General features: G+C 37.3%; 1 protein-coding gene across 1 annotated transcript; it reads right to left on the bottom strand.

The window, feature by feature from the left end:
* Window positions 1-6377: 6377 nt before the first annotated feature.
* ABHD13 (abhydrolase domain containing 13) lies at window positions 6378-22341 on the bottom strand. Its single transcript, XM_066234754.1, has 2 exons — window positions 22049-22341; window positions 6378-11351 (listed from the first exon to the last, which is right to left on the bottom strand). Exon 2 carries the CDS (start codon window positions 11329-11331, stop codon window positions 10318-10320), a length of 1014 nt encoding a protein of 337 aa, XP_066090851.1. The 5' UTR covers window positions 11332-11351; window positions 22049-22341; the 3' UTR covers window positions 6378-10317.
* Window positions 22342-23035: the final 694 nt, after the last annotated feature.

The raw sequence follows: 23035 nt of genomic DNA on the forward strand, positions 1-23035 counted from the left end.
GGGTCACTGGTTTGGCTGGAGATCCCTGGTCAAGGCACTTATGAGAAAGCAATCAATGAACAATGAAGGTGCCCAACTATGATTTGATGCTTCTTATCTCTCTCTTTTTTGTCTGTCCCTGTCTGTTTCTCTTTTTTAAAAAATGTTAATTTAATTGAACTTGTAGGCTTTTTAATGAACTAGCATTCTGGTTTCAATATCTGCATGGAAATACAAATAATTAGGATAGTCAAAAATATCTTAAAAAATAATAAGTGTTGCAGTTTTGCACTAAGTAATCACAAAACTTTCTATAAGGTTCAATAAGGGAGTGGTACAAAAATAAAGGTAGAAGAAGTCAATGAAGCTGAATAAAAAGGCCATCATTAATACATAGTTTCTCCCTCTCTTCTGCTACAGTAACAGCAGAGTCAATACTATAATAAACTGTCTTGATCTGCTCTTGGCCAATGAATGGTAATAATTCCAAATCTATACATTTCAAAGTAACAGAAATTCTAAATGTTAATGTCATAATCTCTCTTTCTTAATCTTTTATCTTTATCATGAATATGTTCATTTCAGCCACTTTTAAGTATTCAGTGGGAAAAAAGTGTAAGAATTAACCTTATCACCATTTTTATTATCAACCTAGAGAAGTGGACATAAGTAAATAAAGGTGTGGTAATCAAATACTAATAAAGGTTGTTGATAATGACCCAAATTCATTAATAAATCATACAAAGCAGAGAAGCAATAAATTAAATTCTATGTTGAGAATATGATTATAGGTTAAGATTGTTAATAAAAATTTCAGAAAATGGTTCCTGGCTGGTTGGCTCAGCGGTAAAGTATCGGCCCAGCCTGTGGAAGTTCCAGGTTCAATTCTGAGCCAGAGCACAGAGAAGAAGTGCCCATCTGCTTCTCCACCCTTCCCCTCTCCTTCCTCTCTATCTCTCTCTTCCCCTCCTGCAGCTAAGGCTCCATTGGAGCAGAGTTGGCCTGGGCGCTGAGGATGGCTCCATGGCCTCCACCTTAGGCGCTAGAATGGCTCCGGTTGGGCATGCTGGATGGATCCCGGTTGGGCACATGCGGGAGTCTGTCTCTCTGCCTCCCCCGCTTCTCACTTCAGAGAAATACAGAAAAAAATAATGAAAAAAAAAAGTTTCAGAAAACGGTGCCATGGTTCTTGCTACATGCAGAGTAAATAGAACTGGACTGAGTTTCCTTTTCCCACTTTAATTCCTGTGGACTCTGTACTGTAATAAAGAGAGCTGTTCTTTGATAGTATTTCCCACCATGATACTATATACCAAATTTTACAACCCATGTATATTTACATAAGCAATTAACACTCAACTCAGGAGTTCTGTAGTTGACTATTAAGCTCATTCATTCAAATTCAGAACAAGGCTACAAACCTTGTTCTAAACTATCAAGTGACAACTACTCTGTAGAGTTAAATAAAACATCTCTTCCTTTCTCATCTAGGAACACTTCTCATTCTCCAATACTTTAAAAGTTCAAATTCCTCAGGCTAGGTCCTAGGTTCTACAATGCAGAATTGGACCCATAAACTACCACTTTTGTTCCCACCTGGAATAGGTCCCTGAGGTTGTACCACCATTTGCATTTGTACATTTGGTAATCTACTGCTAGCACCAGGCTGAGGCTCTGAAACCTACATCTGGCTGCTGCTGCTGTTCACTGCAACTGCCCACATTAGCATGGATTTTATTCAGCCTTCCTTTTCCAATTGCCGGCCCCCACCTTGAAGTATGACTGACAAAATCTGGGTCATGTACAGAACCTACGTCTTAGCTGTAACCAAAATACCTCAGACAGACTCCCAACTCATCGGATGGAAGACTTGCCAAAACAAGGAGCATGGGCTGGGCAGCAGAAAAGAATGGAAAATGCTCATTATACTGTTTTATATGCACTTCAAACTCATTATGAACTTCGTTTGAATTTCAGGTATTTCTCTCAAAAAAACATGTGTTCTCCTAATCATCCAGGTATTAAAAGTAAAGATATGTATGTTCTCATGCTATATTCTCCTGATCAGTTACATCCCCAAAATATCTGAAATCATATACTTCTCTTCCAGATCCACTACCATCTTCTGAATCCAAAATTTTTTTAGACTATTACTAAGTCATCTCACCACTTTAACAGCTTTATTGGGATATAATTTACATGCAGTACTATTCACCTATTTAAAGATATAATTCAATAGTCTCTCAGTATTTTCATATAGTTGGGATACAGATAGATGACAACCTACTTTAGAACATTTTATCACACTCAAAAGAAATTCTGTAACCCCCCAATGCTCCTAAACTTAGGCAACCACAAATCCACTTTCTGTCTAAATAGAAATGCCTATTTTGGACATCGCAGCACATAGTCTTTCATGGCCTCTTCCATTTTATTGTTTTCAAGGTTCATCAACATTGTAACATCTATCAGCATTGCATTTCTTTTCACTGCTGAATAGCATTGCACATATAATGTGGATGCATCACAATTTTATGTATTCAACCATCATTTAATGAACATTTGGATTGTTTCTACTTTTTTGCTATTATGAATAATTTTACTATGAACAACCATGCACAAGTTTCTGTATAAAGAGATCTCAGTGCTTTTGAATATATAACTAGGAGAAAATATCTTGGGTCATATGCTAACTCTATTTTTAATAGTTTGAGAAATGTCAGCCTGTTTTCCAAAGTAGCTATCCATTTCACATTCCCACCAGCAGCGTGTTCAACATTTCACCACATCCTCACTGATGCTACTTATTGTCCATGTTTTTTTTTTTATTATGCCCATCCTAATGGCTGTGAGGTAGTATCTCACTGTAGTTTTAATTTGCATTTCCCTTAATACTAATGACATTGAGTATATTTTTATGTGCTTACTGCCCACTTATATATCTTCTCTGGAGAATATCTATTCAAATCCTTTGCCTATTTTTAAAATGGGTTGTCCTTATATTGCTGTGTTCTTTTTGTATTCTAGAAACAAGTCCCTTATCAGAGATGTGATCTTCAAATATTTTCTACCACATTGTAGATTGTGCTTGCTTTCTTGAAAATGTTCACTGAAACACAAAAAAAAATTTTGACAAGCACATTTATCTGTTTTTTCTTTAGTCGCTTGTGCTTTTGGTGCCACACCTAAGAAATCACTGCCTACTCCAAGGACATAAAGATTGCAGCCATGTTTTCTTCTAGGTCTTTGCTGCATTTTGTGTTAATTTTCTATATGGTGTGATGTAGAAGTCAAAATTCATTCATTTGCATGTGAATATCCAGTTTACACACAACCATATATAAACAAGACCGTCCTTTCAATAATGAATTCTTGGCATTCCTGTCAACAATCAATTGACTGTAAATATATAATATATATGTAATATATAGACTAAAGATTAAGCTGAGCAGAGACAAAGGTGAAAATATTCTTAAAATAATCAAGCAAAGAGCACAGAAGGTAGATATGGTACAAAGATCAGATGAGATCAATAAGCTTAAAGTAACTAATAACTGCTGTAGGGTAAGACAAGGACCCGAATGTCAGGAGAACATATCAATGGAAGGCCAAAGAACCCCTTACCATGGAACTTATACTGTAGATGATAGTGATTACGTCCCAGCTTTTATTTCTTCCATTATATTTTTTCCCATGTTTACCTATGGGTCCTTTTAAAAATTTTATCATTATTCCTATTATTTGTAAACCAATGAGATATCACAGGCACTTAATATGATTTACTGGCATTGTTATGATCTTTATTCACAGGACATATACTTTGAGGTATGAGTTCAAGGTTCCTCTGCTAAGCTTAAGCTATATCCTCCAGAGTGGCGTATGTCCTGCACAAGTATTGCCCTTCCCTCCCCTCCCTTTATACTGAACAGTAATCTAATCACACAAGTAACTGCTGATCTTTCTAATTTAATCACTGGTTTTGTGTGTGTATGTGCTTAACTTCCTTTCCAAGTCTGTTGCTATTCTAGGTCTCAACCTTTAGGAAATAAAAAAAATATTATAGTACAGGCAGTCCCCGGATTACAAACAAGATAGGTTCTATAGGTTTGTTCTTGAGTTTGTATGTAAGTCAGAACAGGTACATCTACCCATTAAATCCAACTTGGGCAGGTGTTTGTCTTAATATAGTATTTATTTTTACTTTTCCGTGCATATAAATACTTAAATATTTTCAACCTACACTCTATCTCATTTATAATGCAGGGAGTACCTGTAATTGTCTTTGTGCATCTTTGTCCCTCTTAAAAAAAGGAAAAGTTTGAACTAACTTTATAATTGGTGAGCATATTCTACACAGAAAATTTATTTAGCATTATGATGTGCTTAGTACTGTGCTAGGTGCTGTGGAAGAAAAGAATCATATGACAGTATGCCAGATCTTGGTTTACTGTAGTAGTAAGATACACAAAGGGAAAACAAGACAGGGTACAGCAAAGAACTGAATAGAATATAAAGACCAAAATACAAAATGGAGTGATGGCAACAGGTGTTCAGAAAGCAGAGAAGCTTGCTAGAGCTACCACAAATTTGGATCATAGCCCAGGAGCCTAACGAGGTGAACGGTTACAGCACAGGGTATGAATAAACACATGGAAGAGGAATGGGTTCGATTCATAAAAGAGTAGATCAGATCCCTTTACAAGTTTAATTTGTGAGAGGGCACAATAGGCCAAGAAGTCCAACTTTGATCTAATGAAAATCGCAGTTACTAAATGCCCTTCAGTAGAAAAAGGCATAAATATTTTTCTGGCAAGTTAGAACAGGACAAAGATCAAGGAGCAGGAGCAGTGAAGTCAGAAAGCAGTTTAGATTTTCAGTTATCAAAAATAAATGACAGCAAGGAGTCAGAACAATACCTGACACATTACAAGCAGTCAATAAAAATGTTAGCTATTATAGAATAACTTCAGGGGCTGGCACGGTACAGCAGAAAGGTTGGGAAAATAAATCTTACTGGAAAAAGAAACAGCAAGATCAGTTTCAAAAGTAGTTTAACTTTATGAGGAAGATGATCCCAAATTATTAGAGCCATGATCTATCTATAAAAGGCTAAAGAAACAGGAGGTAAAATCCTATTAACTTGTAAATTTTCCTCCAGCAACACACATTTACTCTGAAAAGAAGTGGCTGATTGTATAATAGTCCCAATTTTTTGATTTAGAGCCGATTCTTTGGGAATGGTTCCTGAAGACCTGGTATAGTTTTAATCCCATTTCAATGTCTTTAATCTAGTACAATATGAATAAAATTTGTTGTTTGAAATGAGGTAATATATAGTCCTACATTTAGGACAGGAGACAGATTCAAATCATAACTCCAGTCTGGGTAACCTTGAGCATGTTAACTGAACCACTCTGAGCCCATTTATTATAAAATGGAACTGCAAATTACTCAAAGGTTTGTTGTAAGAGTTCAATGACATTAACATACTTTCACTTAAGCCTTACACTTGTAGGTTTTCAAAAAATGTCTTTTTCCTCCATTCCTCTTCTTAATAAGATAGGAGTTATATTTCCTAAACAGACCCAATTCTTCATAAACTTCAGGATGTAACAGATTGTAAAACAGTTGGGGGAGTGAAATTACCTTTTGAAAATAAACTGTAATCTAAAAACTGCTTCACCGTAGGATTATGTTGGTAATCTTTCAAGGAAGTACATGAGAAATTCTACTTCCCACCAGATGTACCTATGGAAAGATGATCTCCAGCAAGTGAATTCTTCATTTCTACTTGTAGGAGGCTATTTGAGGTTTATCGTACTTCTCTTATTATTCCACTGGTTCTGATACCAATCAAACATACTAGTTCCTTTTGAGAAAGCAAGCTCCAGACCCACAGAGAACAGACTTACAGCTATCAGATGGGAGGGGGGTTGAGGGGCTGGGTGAAAAAGGTGAAGGTATTAAGCAAAACAAAACAACACACACACACACACACAAAGTATACACTCGTAAAGACTGAAGAAATATAGTGGGGAAAAACTGAGAATTTTATGAAAAGGCACTTTATGAAATCTGAAGGCAATAGAACTATGAAGTTAAAATTTATTTGTCCCTAGATTAATTTAATTAAGCAAATGTTATGGAGCCTATTCATTTATCAGCAATTCATATGTAGAAAATATTTAATAATAGCCTAAATTAAGTGTATGTGAGAGGATGAGAAAATGGAACATAAATTTACATCTTATCCACACCATTATTACAATAAAAATTCATTAATTTCAGCAAAATTCAGGAATTTTATTTAACCATTAAGGAAACTTTAATACCCTACCATTTAGGTTAATAAAAATATATTTTAAAAAAACTGAATACAAACTATCTGAAGACATTAATCAAAATTTTAATGTATCAATTTATTGCATGTCAGTACAGGAAAATAAAGTATTTTAAAGTATTGTAAAAAAACAAATGTAAATGTTTAGCACATAATGTACCGTAATTCATATTTGAGCTATAAAATTTTATTACTGCTTCAAATAAAATATGGCAACAAAAATATGATTTACATTATGAAACTGGATTAACTTATTTTATCTTGAATGTACTTGAATAGATTTAAAACCTTTTACGTGTATGCTGTACTGACAGAAATTGTTATAAATTAAACAGACACTCATCCATTACATATGTATATATGGCACTTTTTTGTAAAAGTGTCACTTATAGTTATTTTGAACTACATTTTTAAGACACAAAATATAAACAGAGGTATATTTGTGCCATTTGGCAAAAACATTTTGATTACTATTAGGATAAACGCATTTATTTCGCCACACAAATGACTATTATTTCTGATTAGCTAAGATGATGCGTATATATGTTAATATTATAAATTAGTACTTTTCATTTTCTACGCTATTATTTAGAAAATAGATGTCTGTGCTCTGTCATTTCCAACTTTACCTGAGTGATATTAAAATACATAAATTTAAGTGGAGAATTCAAAAGCATATGACCAACTGCTTTCACAATTTTTTTCCCTCTGTAATTACTATCAAACGTAATAGGAGAGAGGGAAGAAGTCAATGAATGATTTCAGTGTATCTCAATCATGACCTAGTTTAAAAAGTGATGTCTGTGACATACTTCTTAAAAGTTTATCTATTTATTCCTAACTTCAAAGAAATAAAGGACTCAAGAAAAATTACAAACTGAACTTTATGTAAGATAAATCATAAAAAAAAACTGAATATGACCTTCACCCTTTAATTTTACCAAACCTATTCCCACCTTAAACCAAGTCTTCCAAACTTAAGAAATGAATATAAAAATATCAGGTGGTATAAAGTCTCAGTAAGAAGCATTACAACACAATTAATCTGGTGACACAGTACCAAAGCCAGACCTTTGGTAGTTATTGAGAATCTAGAATTCATTATAAAAATAAATTTAAGCTGCCCTGGAATGAAATTCAGAATTTTAATAAAAACTATCAATCTTACAGTCAAAATACTTGCAAAAATATAGGGTAGTTTCAACATCAGGTACTCCACTCACTTTGTTAGAAATGTCTTGTTTTTAAATGTTGTTTTGCACTGTTATGTCTCCTTTCCACCACTCTCATCTGTTATTTCCTAGATCTACACGTAAGAAATACATTACCTTTCCCTTGCTCGATCTATTTTATTAGTATTCTTCTATCTGCTACAAGTTATTTCCCCCCATATTTTGCAATATCCTTTTTAGGATCCTTTATGCCATTTCCCCCCAGCAATCACTTTTAAAATAATAGATTTCGATCTAAATAAATTGTAAATTGCCATATTTAAAACCAATCTAGTATTTCCAAATTTACAGTAGCTTAATAACTTATAATTCATTTAAAAACTCCTACACATGCTCTTAAGTGAGCCAGAAATTAATACACAAGACACACTTCTATTCCCACTGAACTATGAGTCCAAAATGAGGTGACTCAATCAGAATTCACATTTTATGAACACCAAATGCTTTGGTCAAAATATTACACTTTGGAAAAACTGATGCTATGGCCTTCAGAGGCCACTGATAATAAGAATTTGTTTTTATTCCTCTCTAAGGAAATATTCTCAAATACAGAAATTAGGGAAGATGTACTACAAGCCAAGAAACAGCCTCCTCCCTTTGATGCAGAAAGGCTCCTTAACGCAAAGAGAATAAACGTAGGCAAGTGGCACAAGTAATTCACGACTTTTAAAAGCTCTGGCTTAAAAAAGAAAAATGTTTATAAACCTGAAGTGTGTATATGTGTACGTGCGTATATATACACATACATACGTATAGATATATTTTTTAAGCAGCATAAAACAAAACACTAATGAAGAAAAACCTTTCATACTTCATCAGCATATTTAAAACTAAATTTCATAAATTCCTCCACAGTGTAGTAGACTAGATGTTTACATGAAAATATAAGGTGCTTTATAAACCTTAAATGATACAAGTCTAAGCTATGCCATGTTAGTTCAGGTCTAAATACACTACATTTTGTTGTATTGACCCCCCTCCCTTTTACTACATTACTATTTAGGTCAGTTATTCTAGATAGCAATGATTGACAAGATGAAAAATAACCTTTAATTGAGGTGAAATTATACATACAAAATACACCTTCCATGATAGGCATTACTAAATTTGTTTTTAAAAGCGTGATTTTTACAATAATTTATAGAAAAACATTATCCTTTAGAAGTCATATTTGCTATAATTTATTGTTTTCTAAATACTGACATAAAGTGAATGAGAAGAATGTTATTTGGCAAAAGTATTTCCAGTCCTATCTCCATGGAAAGTTTTAAATTAAGGTCAAAATTATTGACCCATTATTTTTCTGTTCTAGCAGCTTGCACAAAGGCAATACATATAGCCAAAATATTCAAAATATTATGTCAAAGCCAACACAACAAGGTACAGAGCTCAACTGCATCTAATTTCTGAGGAGTGCTCAAAACAACTTAGCACAATTATGTCTCATAGCTTATACAAATATACATATATATTTTCAAAGGTAAATCCTGCAATTTTAAGAAGCTTTTTATAAAAGTAATGTTTTTCGTACTGTTCTATATGCCTAAATACTACTTCCTACTGATAGCGATTTAATAGTTAAATGTGGTTTAGAATTTGCGATAAAAAGCTCGAGTTCTTCATCCCCACATTCCTCCATGTAAAAAATACTAAGTAAGACTTCCTAAAACTGTTTTTTGTTGCAATTCTACAACTGAAACATTAAACCAAAGAGCACAGTATTTTTACCTTTGTTTTTTAAATTTTATTATCAGAAAGTTCAGTAAGTGATATCTGGCTTTAGTGGGTTAGATCTACCTAGATACTGGGACCTAAAAATCCAATGTGGGAATTTATTTAAAATAGTACGTACAATTATGTAATAAGGCTTCCTAATTTAATTCTTAAACAAGTTATAATTTTCATTAAGACTGCCATTGGTAGTTTACTTGTAGACTGACGAAACTGACAGAAGCTAAAATTCTCATTGCCACCAAAATTACAAATGTTAAAAAGTTCAAATATGCACATCAAAGCTGCAGCAAAACTCTTAAGTTTCTATTTTTACATGCCATGATCCAGACCGAACCTAACAAAACACAATACGTTTATATTGGAAAGAGGGCTTCCATTTATTTGTAGGAAAAAACTGGATCTCAGCAGCATTCGCCAGAGCAAAATTCATTAGCAACCTGCACACAGGCCTCAATTTCATCTTTTGCCAAAAATCAAAAGTTTACATAAAAATAGATATAACCTAGGTTACCATATACATCAGTATATGACCAGTGCTATTTACATTAAAAACACTGCATTGCATAATTCAAGAAATAAAATATCATCATGCATTTTATTTTAAAGTGAAAAATGAAGTTACAGAACTAAATTTGTGTACCATGAGTGTCCCAATATTTACTAAAGGAATAATATCCAAAGGTTTCTCGTTTACACCTCACCTTCCACATTCAGCCATTAATCTGAAGCATCACATACAGTATACCACTTTCGCAACAAGAAACTTTTGAATATATCATACTGGCATATTAAACTAAAGACATGGACAGATAACCATGTTGAAAAGTTTGATGAAAATGTATGAAATAATCCCATCAATTATAGTTTTTCCAATGTAAAAAACTATTTGGATCATCTTAAAGGAGCACTGAAGTCCTTTCAAAGTTTAATGTCACTCTTCAGACAAGTACAGACATAACACACTCTAAAAAGGAACATTCTTTATCATTCTGCACAAATTAAAATACAGTGCATTAATCAAAAAGAAAAACATTATATAATTGTCACATTAGATGAAGTTTTTGCCATTTCTTCAGGAGAATGACTCTTTATTACTTCTTTGATGAACTGTTCAAGGCTCGTGAAGTAACCCTGGCATTGCCATGTATCATTGTGAGTTCCATCAGGAAAAATGGCTAATCGCTTAGTCCGAGATGGGGAGAGTTCATAAAGTTGCTTCATCATTACTGGTGGAATTAATTGGTCAGAAAGTCCAGAGATGAAAAGAGAAGGCATTCTGCACTGTGAGATTTTTCTGTAGGACAAAAATTTATTTTTGTAGCACCATAAAGGAAGATAACGCATTGGAAAGAATGAAAATAAAGTGCTGGCCATATGCGGTATGCTTAAAAATGTGTTCTCCACCATGATGGCTGAAATCCTATGTGAATTTTCAGAAGCCAAATGAATAGCCACCGCTCCTCCCAAGGAACGGCCAAAAAGAAAAATTTTTGTCTTATCAAGGTCAGGTCTAGTCATCACATAGTCTAGCACAGCTTCAGAATCTAGGTAGAGTCCTTCTTCACTCGCTTCTCCTTCGCTTTTTCCATATCCTCGATAATCAACGAGCAGAAGATTAACTTTGAGATTAACCAACATAAGCAATGCGTTTGGTAACCTGTGACCTATATTGCCTGCATTCCCATGAAAATAAATTATGGTTGGAGAATAGAGGGAATTGTCCCCAGTGTATCTTATCAAAATAAGATTCAGACGCACTCCATCTTTGGTTCTGATGAAAATGTTTTCATGTGGAATACCAGTGGGCATGGGAACATAAAGGCGTGAAGAAGATGGCTGTTCTGGAAAATAAAGCAATACATCCTGGAATTTATATAGAATACCTGCTATTGATATGAATATTAACACAAGTAAGATAATGCCTCCATACAAATGAAAAGTCACTATTAAAGGTAAAAGAGAAATACGGCAGAGAGCCCAAGACCATGAGGCCAAGGCTATTAGCCATCTTTCAACAAAGTTCCACAGCATCCAGGACTTTTCCATTGTAGCTCTCTGTAAGTGTCCTAAAGAGAGAGAGAGAGAGAGAGAGAGAATATCAGTCATTCAACTTATATCTATTTTAACGTTAGATTCATGATATATAAATCATGGTACTAGAAAATCCTTGGAAGCCTGTATCAATCCATCCACAAATCTCGTTGCTGTGACTTCCCTTGTCCCTTCTGTTGTCAACAGTCTCTTCTCTCCCTCCACTGCTATAATAGTCATCAAATTATATTCACTTTTAAAAATGTGCTTATTTGCTGTCAGGTATTTTCATTCATGTATTCTCCTTGATTTGAGCCCAGGTTTTATATGAGGGAGCAGGGAGGCTCAGGGATATAAGTGGGTTTGCTGTATTTTCATGCTGTTGTGTTTTTTTAAATAAATACCTCGAAGTGGAATTGCTGGGTTACATGCTAGGTCTACTTCTAAATTTTTGGAGGAACTTCCATACTATTTTTCATAGTGGCTATACCAATTTACATTCCCACCATCGGTGAACAGTTCCCTCTCTCCACATCCTTACCACACTTATTTCTTTTCTTTTTGATACTAGTCATTTTAACAGATGTGAGGTGACATCTCATTGTTTTGATTTGCTTCTTCCTAATAATTAGTGACACTGAGCATTTTTCATGTACCTATTGTTCACCCATTTGTCTTCTTTGGAAAAAATGTCAATTCAGATCTGACCTTTTTTAATTGGATTTTTTAAAGCTATTGAGTTGTGTGAGTCTTTGTGTATTTCCTTTTATTAAAGTGAGAGGAAGTGAGATAGACAGACTCCCTCATATGCCCCAACATGGATCCACCCGGCAACCCCCATCTGGGTCCAATGCTTGAATCAACCAAGCTATCCTCAGCACCTGAGGCTGATGCTCAGACCAACCAAGCTACCCTCAGCACCAGGGGCCAATGATCCAACCAACTGAGCCACTGGCTGCAAGTGGGAAAGAGAAAGAATGGGGAGAGGAAAGAGAAGAGAAGCAGATGGTCACTTCACATGTGGGCCCTGATTGAAGATCAAACCCAGCATGCTCACATGCCAGCCAACTCTCTATCCACTAAGCCAGCCAGCCAGCGCTATATACAGGGTTTTGGATATTAAACCCTTATTATGATTTGCAAATATTTTCTAGCATTCATAGGTTGTCTTCTCATTTTGTTGATGGCTTCCTTAGCTGTTCAGAAGATTTTTAATTTGATTTCCCATTTGTCTATTTCTGCTTTCCTTATTTTTGCCTTTAGTGTCAGATCCAAAAAAAAAAAATTATTAAGATTTGTATTGAAGAGCTTACTGATTTTTTCTTCTAGGAGTTTTGTGGTTTCAGGTCTTTAAAGTGTTTAATCCATTCTGTGCTAATTTTTGTGCACAGTAAGGTAGTGATCCAGTTTTCCCAACACCATTTACTGAGGAGACTCCTTTCCAATTATATTCTTGACTCCTTTGTTGCAAATTAATTGGCCATGTATGTGTGAGTTAATTTCTGGGCTCCTATTCTGCTCCACTGTTTTATGTGTCTATTTTATGCCAATGCGACACTGTTTTGATTACTATAGTTTTCCAATCCAGTCTGAAGTCAAGGAGCATGATGCCTCCCACTTTGTCTTCCTTTCTCAAGATTGCTTCGGTTATTTGGGGGCTTTTGTAGTTCCATAGAAACTTTAGAATAACATGTTCTATTTCTGTGAAAAATGTCGTTGGAATTTTGATAGTGACTGCATTAAATCTGTAGATTTCTTTGGGTAGTATGGACATTTTAAGAATATTAATTTTTCTAATAGAAGAGTATAGAAGAGTTTTCCTTTTATCTGTTTCTTCTTCAATTATTTTTATTAATGTCTTAAAGTTTTCAGTGTCCTGGTATTTCACCTCCTTGGTTAAATTTATTCCTAGGTACTTTATTCTTTTTGAAGAAATTGTAAATGGAATAGTTTTCTTAATTTCTTTCTGACAGTTATTAGTGCAAAGAAACACAACAGATTTCTGAATTCTACAAAGAGATAGGTTAAAGGCAAATTTGATTAAAGAGATAGTTAATAGATTCTAATCTATCAAAACCAATCTGATACTAATATTTTCCCTAATACAGAAAAAAATTATAATAAACTAAAAGAAGAATAAAATATTTTCCTCTCTACCTTGAAGTCTTCACAACTAAACTTAAAAAGTAATTTATTTAAATTAACCACTAGTTTTTTGTTGTTGTTTTTTAGTGAGGGGGGAAAGAGAGATAGAGAGAGAGAGAAAAGGAGGGAGGAGCATGAAGCATCAACTCCCACATGTGTCTTGACCCGGTAAGCTTGAGGTTTTGAACCCACAAACTCAGCATTCTATGTTGACCCTTTATCCATTGCACTACCACAGGTTAGGCAACCACTAGTTTTTAATATTGTATCTTTTTTTTTTTTTTAATTGAGACGTGCCTGACCTGTAATAGTGCAGTGGATAACCTGTTGACCTGGAATGCTGAGGTCACTGGTTCAAAACCCTGGGCTTGTCTGGTCAAGACACATATGGAAGTTGATGCTTCCTGCTCTTCCTCCCCTTCTCTCTCTCTTTTCACTCTAGAATGAATAAAAAATCTTTAAAGATTTTTTAAAAATAAATAAAGTAAGAGGTAGGGACGCAGAGAGACAGACTCCCACATACGCCCCAAAAGGGATTCACTGGGCATGCCCCCTATAGGGTAATACTCTACCCATCTGGGGCCTCTGCTCCATTGATCAGCAACTGAGCTATCTTAGTGGCTGAGATGAAGCCATGGAGCCATCTTCAACACCCAGGGCCAACTTTGCTCTAACCAATCAGGCCACGGCTACAGGAAGGGAAGAGAGAGAGAAATGGAGACAGAGAGAGAAAGAGAAGTGGAGGAGAAGGGCTGGAGAAGCAGTTGGTCGCTTCTCTTGTGTGCCCTGACTGGAAATTGAACCCGGGACTTCCACACACCAGGCTGATGCTCTGTCATTGAGTCAACTGGCCAAAGCCAATATTGTATTTTTTTAAGAAAAATTTAATAATTCGTCTTTCTCATCTGATTAAAAAGAAATTTCAGATTACCAATACAATAAAATATGTAAAATATTTTGCAGTCATTACATTTCATACCAGTGAGTTATCATTGGGTGCTATGATGTACTGGTAAGGCCATAAACACTTGGGGGATAAGTGTAAAAGAAACAGAAATTCTATTTGAGAACCAGAGATAAATGAAGAAACTGACTTAATGCAGTAAAAGTTTTTTAAAATATTGCTGAAAAATGTAACTGATAAAAATAAAATAGGGTCCTGGCCAGTTTGCCCAGTGGTAGAGTGTCGGCCTGGCGTGCAGAAGTCCTGGGTTCGATTCCCGGCCAGGGCACACAGGAGAAGCGCCCATCTGCTTCTCCACCCCTCCCCCTCTACTTCCTCTCTCTTCCCCTCCCGCAGCCAAGGCCCCATTGGAGCAAAGATGGCCCGGGCGCTATAATGGCTCTGGATGCAACAGAGCGACGCCCCGGAGGGGCAGAGCATCGCCCCCTGGAGGGCAGAGCGTCGCCCCCTGGTGGACATGCCGGGTGGATCCCGGTCGGGCGCATGCGGGAGTCTGTCTGTCTCTCCCTGTTTCCAGCTTCAGAAAAATACAAAAAAAAAAAAAAATCAGATTGAAAGAGGATACACTGTAACAGCCAAGTAAGCCAATTCCAGGAAATACTATTTGTTTCAGGTCAATAATAAAGGCCTTTCACAATCTAAGACCGCTAATTATAAACACTTTAAATTAGACATGCTCCTCTCTAGTCCTTTGTTGTGATGGATAATTCTCAACAACACATCTGGTCACTTAAACTTTTCATATTTTTATTTTTAAGCATAAGCAATATCTAAGTGATTTTCGTATTTACACAGAAGCTATAGTGGGGAAACAAAAACATACTGGCATCTGACCAGGCGGTGGCACAGTGGATAAAGCATCAGACTGGGATGTGGAGTACCCCGATTTGAAACCCTGAGGTGGCCCACTTGAGCAAGAGCTCATCTGGCTTGAGTGCAGAATCACCAACTTGAGCGCAGGGTTGCCGGCTTGAGCATGGGGTCATAGACATGACCCTATGGTTGCTTGCTTGAGCAAGGGGTCACCTGCTCTGCTGGAGCCCCCTGGGTCAAGGCACATGAGAAGGCAATCAATGAACAAAGAAGGTGCCACAACAAAGAACTGATGCTTCGTATCTCTCTCCCTTCATATCTGTTTGTCCCTGTCTGTCCCTCTCTCTGACTCTCTGTCAAACACAAAAAACAAACAAAAAACCACTGGCATTAACTTTATATATAAAAATAAAAGAATTCTGTGTAATGGTTAGGATTAAAAGGTTTGGGATATAAAATACTAGAGCATTGTACTAGTTTAAAAATATAATATTTAAGTTTTTTTTTAGTGAAAAATTTTAACTTATTTCATAGCTAGGCAAATAATTTGTGAGAGCTATCAGAGAGATGATTAACTCACACCACATTTATCTGGCAACACAGTAGACAAAAAAAGCCTCTAAAATTCTAAGTCTTAAAGTCTGCACTACTATATATCTGCAGAATAATATTGGGTTTATCATTTACTTCCATTCTGAATTTTTTTCCAATAGAATGAGAACTTAAACTGCATACTTGTAAAGCTGGTCAGCATTATCAAATGATTTTTTTTTTTTTAATTCAGTGAGAGGAGGGAAGGCAGAGACATAATCCCACATGTGCCCCCACTGGGATCCACCTGGCAAGCCCACTAGGGGGCAATGCTCTGCCATCTGAGGCACTGATCCACTCATCTGGGCATTGACAAAGAGCAAGCAAGCTCTTCTCAATGCCTGAGGCAGAGGCCATGGAGCCAACCTCAGTGCCCGGGGCCAACTCACTCCAATCGAGTCATGGCTGCAGGAGAAGGAGGAGGAGGAGGAGGAGGAGGAGAAAGAGAGAGAGAGAGAGAGAGAGAGAGAGAGAGAGAGAGAGAGAGAGAGAAGGAAAGGAAGGAAGGGGAAAAAGAGAATTGGAAGGAAGGAAGGGAGGGAGGAAGTGAGGAAGGGAGGGAGGGAGGAAGGGAGGGAAGAGAGAGAGAAAGAGAGAAAGAGAGAAAGGGGAGGAAGGGAGGAAGGGAGGAAGGGAGGAAGGGAGGAAGGGAGGAAGGGAGGAAGGAAGGAAGGAAGGAAGGAAGGAAGGAAGGAAGGAAGGAAGGAAGGAAGGAAGGAAGGAAGGAAGGAAAGAGGAGAAGGGATGGAGTAGCAGACGGGCGCTGCTCCTGTGTGTCTCGACCGGGAATCGGAGCCAGGACACCCACACGCCAGGCTGAAGCTTTACCACTGAGCCAACCAGCCAGAGCCATCAAATGAAATTTTAAAAAGCATTTATAAATGCTATGGATATCTTAACTTTATTTGCTGTAGTGACTACTAGTATTTCTGGCTATACTACTACATCTTAACCATGTTCTGTTCAAATTAAAATCAACATCAGAATTTACCATACAAGTGTAAGAAAAAAAAACTAGAAATTTGATAAGGGCATAGTAAAGCACATCTGTAACTCAAATAATCAGGAGCAAACAAACTCAGTTTTCAAATCAAACAAATTTCTTATTAAAAAAAAAAACTATCAAAACACTACAGAAAATATAAAGCCTCTCATACCTAGACAAGGCATATTTTGAAATTCAAACCACACACACACACACACACACACACACACCTGTATAGATTAGTAAAATTTTCAATTATTCAAACTACTGGAGGCTCTTTAATTTCTAATTCAACATAGGAACTGTGTTTTTCTTTCTCACTACTGTATTCCCTACTGGGTAGTATAACACTTCACATATACTCAAGACTAAAATATCTTTTAAATAAATAATCCAGTAATATATCTGAATTACTAGACTTCTAAGAAAACATTAACTGTATTCTGAGCACTGGGCATACACGTTTATGAGTAGACATCAGAAAAATTGCAGATTGAGTCCCATTATTGGTTAGGAAAAATAGTTAATTCAACTTACAGTCTTCTATAGTCAAAGACTTTTTCTCCTGAAAAGTAATTAATTAACTAAATGACTTTGTGAGAAGCATAATCTTTTTTTAAATTGACTTTATTGAGGTGACACTGGTTAATAAAATTATATTGGTTTCAGGTGCCAATTCTCCAGCACTTCTCTGTACATTGCATTGTGTTCACCTCCCCAAGTATTGAGCCCTCACCTCACCATTCATCCCCCTACACCCTTCTCCACTTCCCCACTTCCCCCCGGTAATCACCACACTGCTGTATGTGTTCATGAGTTTCTTTTCTTAACAAACGTAATCTTACAATGGACCTGTGAAAATCAGAATAAAAGCTAATTCATTTTGAAGAACATCAAATAGAAGCTAATTTTAAGGACACGGAAGGATTGCTCTGAAGTGTCCACGTGTCTCTTTAATACATCATAGCAAATTGGTCTTTATTCATGGACTGCCTTATATTTACATAACCCACTGCCAATACTTTCTGCTCCCTAGTCTTTATCATATCTCTCCATGTTCTTAAAGGAAATGGAACAAGGAAACTTAACATAAGAATTTTATTTACTAAATTTACTGAAACTATCAGCCAAATATAATTACAGGAGCTATCTGCTAAGATGTAAAAACAACTTCACATAGTCCCAGATGTTGATAGTCAATGTAAATGAATAGTGCCTCTGATACAGTTCACTGCAGATACAACAGCTAGCAGTACAAGTTTTCTATTAATTTTGTCAATAAATTAATCTGAGTAAAGGGTTAACAAAACCTTTTGCTTCATGAAAAAAAATTACCTATGGCTAATCTTCTAGCATGGTTTCCTTGGAAACCTCTTAAAGGTGAGAGATATGTTTCTAAGCAACATTTTGTGTGGTAAACTTGACCCTATAGATGAGGTAAATCTGGACTGAGCAGTTGAGCAAGGCTACACATGCCAAGTATGAAGTACATATAAAGAGTGGTTTTTCTTTAGTGATACATAATTTGTAATCAGCCTCTCTGATGAATCCTGGACACTAAGCCCATGTGCTTAGCGTCCAAAAATAAGATATTATTTCCTGTGGAGCATAAAATAGTTCAATCAGGAGGCACCCACCCATGTGTCATCTTTCCACTAGCTCAAATTATCTCTTGGGAACGATACACCTGATGCTCACTCATATCCTGGGTTTTCTAACCCCTATCTTTCTTTTTTTAAAACTGACTTTATTGGGGCAACACTGATTAATAATTTTAGAGATTTCAGGTGCCCAATTCTATAACACATCTCTATACACTGTATTGTGTGGTTACCCCCCAAATCAAGTCTTCATCCCCCACCCTTTACCCCTATTTCTTCCTCCACAACCACTCCTGCAATTATTGCACTACTGTCCGTGATCATGCATTTGTTTCTTGAGGTCTATTTGTCTTTCTTTGCTTAATCCCTCTACCTCCCTTACTCCCCTCCCTCACCAGACAGCTGTCAGCCTGCTCCATCCCATATCTTTCAACAAAGCAGAAAGAGGCTGGTGCCAGGCATGGTCTACTGGTCTTGAGAGTATGAATGTCTAGCTCAGGGGTCCCCAAACTGCGGCGCCCTGAGGCCATTTATCCGGCCCCTGCCGCACTTCCGGAAGGGGCACCTCTTTCATTGGTGGTCAGTGAGAAGAACATAGTTCCCATTGAAAAACTGGTCAGTTTGTTAATTTAAATTTACTTGTTCTTTATTTTAAATATAGTATTTGTTCCCGTTTTTTTACTTTAAAATAAGATATGTGCAGTGTGCATAGGGATTTGTTCATAGTTTTTTTTATAGCCCAGCCCTCCAACAGTCTGAGGGACAGTGAACTGGCCCCCTGTGTAGAAAGTTTGGGGACCCCTGGTCTATGCTTTGCTAAAGGAACTTACGTTATTCTCTCCAATGTAAAGCAAATGATGACAAACAGTAAAGATTGATTCCAAGTCTACAGTATAACCGCCCTCAACCTTCTCTTCACCAAAGGATTTTATTTCTCTCCCTCTGACATTAGTAATCTATTCAGATCACTTTACCAAACAATATTTTATACAAAAAATTAAAAATAAAGAATGTCTTAAATATTTTAAGAAGAAAGCTCAAACTATAGTAATTATATTTTAATTATTACTGCCCTAATAATTAGCACAGTAAATCAGATACAATACATTATTGTTTCAGTCACAGATAAAATTATATTTTAATGAAGGTAAAAACTGTCTCAACAAAAAAAAAAGTAAATTCTAATTACTCTATTTTTAATTGCAAAAGTATATTGTATTGCACAGTGTATATAAATTTATTGATTCTGCCAATAATAAAAGGTCTCCGAAAACTACAAAAATTTTACCTATCCGTGGACTAAATGTAAATTCCCCAAAAACAATCTGACTAAAGGTTAACAAATTAGGAATAAAATAAAAATGTCCTAAGTCATAGGTGAACTCTTTTAAAGGCCCGTAAGAGTCTATCTCAAACTGATAATTTTTAGAAACAGCTTGTTTAACAACAAAAACTGCTCATACATTAAAAGAAAACACACCTACAAAGGACAGAACAATGTGTAGGTTCATGTTTAGACTATAAAAAGGGCAAGCAAATTCATGTTTTGTCGCTAACATCTACATCACAGGAGAAGGAGGAGTAGTATCCCATGGTTCCCAAGTACTCTGGAAGAATTCCCAGCTTCCAATCACATTTCAAGTAATACAGAACTCAGTTCAGCCTTCCTGCCTGAATAGATCTCCTTTTCTGCTAAATACTGGAAAGTTAAGAAACCATGCCAGCTGCACAGCTGAAATGGAAACACAAATAGCTGCTATCAGTCAGTGTGTTGGAGACACCACAAAATGAATTATCTATTTCCCTAATGGTTACCCACATGTCATCAATAATGAAAGAGCGTGTATTAATAGTCCTATGGGACAAATGAACAGTAACTGCCTATGATGCTGGATAGTAATTGAATGGTTCAGAGAACATTTTAAACTGGGATTTAAATCTGCTTAAGCATGTATGTCAGTTATTACACTGGGCAGCAACATAGTACATTTTTGTGCTTTCCCCTTTACTTGAAGCATGAAGACTTGGTAAATACAGTCAATTATGACCCAAAAAAGAAGACAGATTATTGTGACTATGGAAGCCCATCACAACTTATTTGATTATAAGAAAGAAAATGGTTTTTAAAAATCTACAAGGCTAAGAACGCTAAACAGATGTTCAAAATAAGACTGAATTAAATTCAGGAAGTTTCTCACTTACAAAGGGGCAATGTTCTAATACTTTATGAGGCCAGCTCATAAATACGTGAAATTCCAGTTCACATTCTGTAAGTACTACACCTTTACCATTGCAGTAGAACGTACTGCCAAAGGAGTTAACACTTATGTGAAATGGTAACTTAAAAAATGTAGTAATTTATTAGAAATCTATCATTTGAGGGACAAATCTTAATTAGAAGAACTAGAACCTTGTTTAGGTGTATTTTATAAGGGATATATAAGGGTCTCAAACATTTCTGAGGTGACTAAATAAGAAATAGAAAAATTTTAGAATCTCTGAGTAATAATATGAGTATTTGCTCACAGGAAATAATTAGAGCAATGTCTTATTTTTCTGTTAAAACCTAGCTCAGGTGGCAGCTACTTCAGGAAGTCCTCCCTGGACCTCAACTCACAATTGCCAATCAATCATTCCACATTCTGTAGTTTGTCCAAATTAGTATGGTGGCACTTACTGTAGTAGTGTAACTCATCTGCTCTCCAGTTCCTTGATGACGACTTCATCTTATTCAGCTCTGTATTTTCAGTAGGAAGCAGTGTCTGGGACATAAGTCAGTCTATAACTATTACTTAAAGGTATAGTCTGGGTTTAAGCGGGATAATTATGACATAACACTTGATGGACAACCACGAACTCTAATTTAGTGGAATAAAATTTAACCTTTTGGGAAAAGATAGATGATTAAGCATGCACACAAATAAGTGTTAATCCATGCCAAAAGAAACCAGGAGAGGACCAATGAAAATCAAAACTTAAAAAGCCCATATATGCTCTTGTATATTTCTACTTAATTACATGTTAAACATATCCAAAAGCTGTTGAAAGAATGTTCACAAAAATTTATAGCAAAATTGACTCCAATCGTGTGGGAGTGCTGCCGTGCTGCTTCTTAAACACCCAAAACTTCCTGCCAAGAAATCCGAACGTGTAAACCTGTTAGTGACGTGCATGAATCTGGACTACTACCTGCCTCAGACCTAGAAGCCGGGATTTTTGTTTCACTTTTCCATCTGGGTAGGAGTGCGGGGGTGGGGTGGGATGATTTCTACATATTGGTTTGTACACGTTACTGGAAATACCACTGGCATATGATTCGAAGACACAGACCGGGCACCGGTCCCAGCAGGGCACCGGAGGGCCTTTGGCAATCGCGCGCTTCCGTTTCCACCAGGGGCGTTCGTCGGGGTTTCTCCCCGCAGCTATCGAGGCTGCGGACCGGGCTCCTGACGGGGCTCTCGCGGCGGGGAACGGATCCTGCACGGCCCTGGGTGCACGGCCCCGGGTCCGCAGCCCCGCACTCCCGGGAACGCGGTTCGGGACCAGGGCGCCCGTAAGGCCCCAGCCGGCCACCCCCCGCAACCCCCTGGAAAGATCGGAACCCGCAGGTCGGAGGAGCCGTCCGGCACTTACTTAGACCTGCTCTCAAGCTGCGCAGTCTGCCACGGACACGCAACCTGGCGCCGCGTAGCAGCGTCCCCCAGTGCCGCTTCCGTCGCGCCTCATCGTCCTCCTGCAGCCGGGTGGCCTGTGGCGTTGCCTCAGTCTAGCACAGAGGTCCTGCGGCTCTCCTCTCGACTCCTCCACTTCCGGCCCACACTCGCTGTCGCCCGCAAACACCCCGGCCGGCTTCCACATCACCTGCTCTCCGCCTCTATCCTTGTAGTGGGTAATCTGGTCCCCCCTTCTGGGCATGCGCAAAAATCGAGGCCGGGGGAGTCCCCGAGACGGTGGCCGAGATGGGCAAGAATGTCTGCGTCTGACCGCAAGCGTCCACGTGACTCCGGTAGGCAGGTCTATGCAGCAGTCGGGCTGTCTCAAGGCTTCCCACTACGTGTCTGAAGCTTCTGGGGTTAGAGCTCCGAAGCCACCAAAGCTCTCTGTTGGACACAGTTCTTATAGAAGAAATTGTCTACCTTATGGTGTTGTTAGGAGTGAATTCCAATGCTTTTAAACACTTCCATACTATTTTTCTTTTTTCTCTCAGTCCAGCCCTATCCTACCTCTATCCAAGTGGACCATCATGGGCGGATGCAGATTTTTTTGAGGCTTGAACCTTGCAAGAATTGGGGGGGGGGGGGCTTTTAATGAAAATGAATGTAAAATTATCTTACTTTTGCAAATATTATGTAAGTACAAGACCAAGGGTCTATTGCTAGAGCCACACTCAAAGCCTTGGCAGTTGCCACACAGTTGTGCCCCTGAAGCTGCAGCTTTATTAGCTTTACTGTCAACCCTCCTGGGCACTGAATTGTACCGGATTGTTTATTTACAGATGCCTGTCCACCATCATTTGGTCACGCCCTATTCTGTGCACATTGTTTTATATATACAGAATTGGTTATCTGCCAGCAGATCAAGAGCTCCAGGTCAAAGCCAGTCTCTTGATAAAAGCTTCCT

This window comes from Saccopteryx bilineata, chromosome 6 (genome assembly GCF_036850765.1).
Source record: "Saccopteryx bilineata isolate mSacBil1 chromosome 6, mSacBil1_pri_phased_curated, whole genome shotgun sequence".
In the NCBI taxonomy this organism is placed as follows: domain Eukaryota; kingdom Metazoa; phylum Chordata; class Mammalia; order Chiroptera; family Emballonuridae; genus Saccopteryx; species Saccopteryx bilineata.

Excerpts from the sequence above, each read along its gene's own strand:
- ABHD13 (XM_066234754.1), bottom strand. The coding sequence starts at position 11,331 with ATGGAAAAGTCCTGGATGCTGTGGAACTTTGTTGAAAGATGGCTAATA.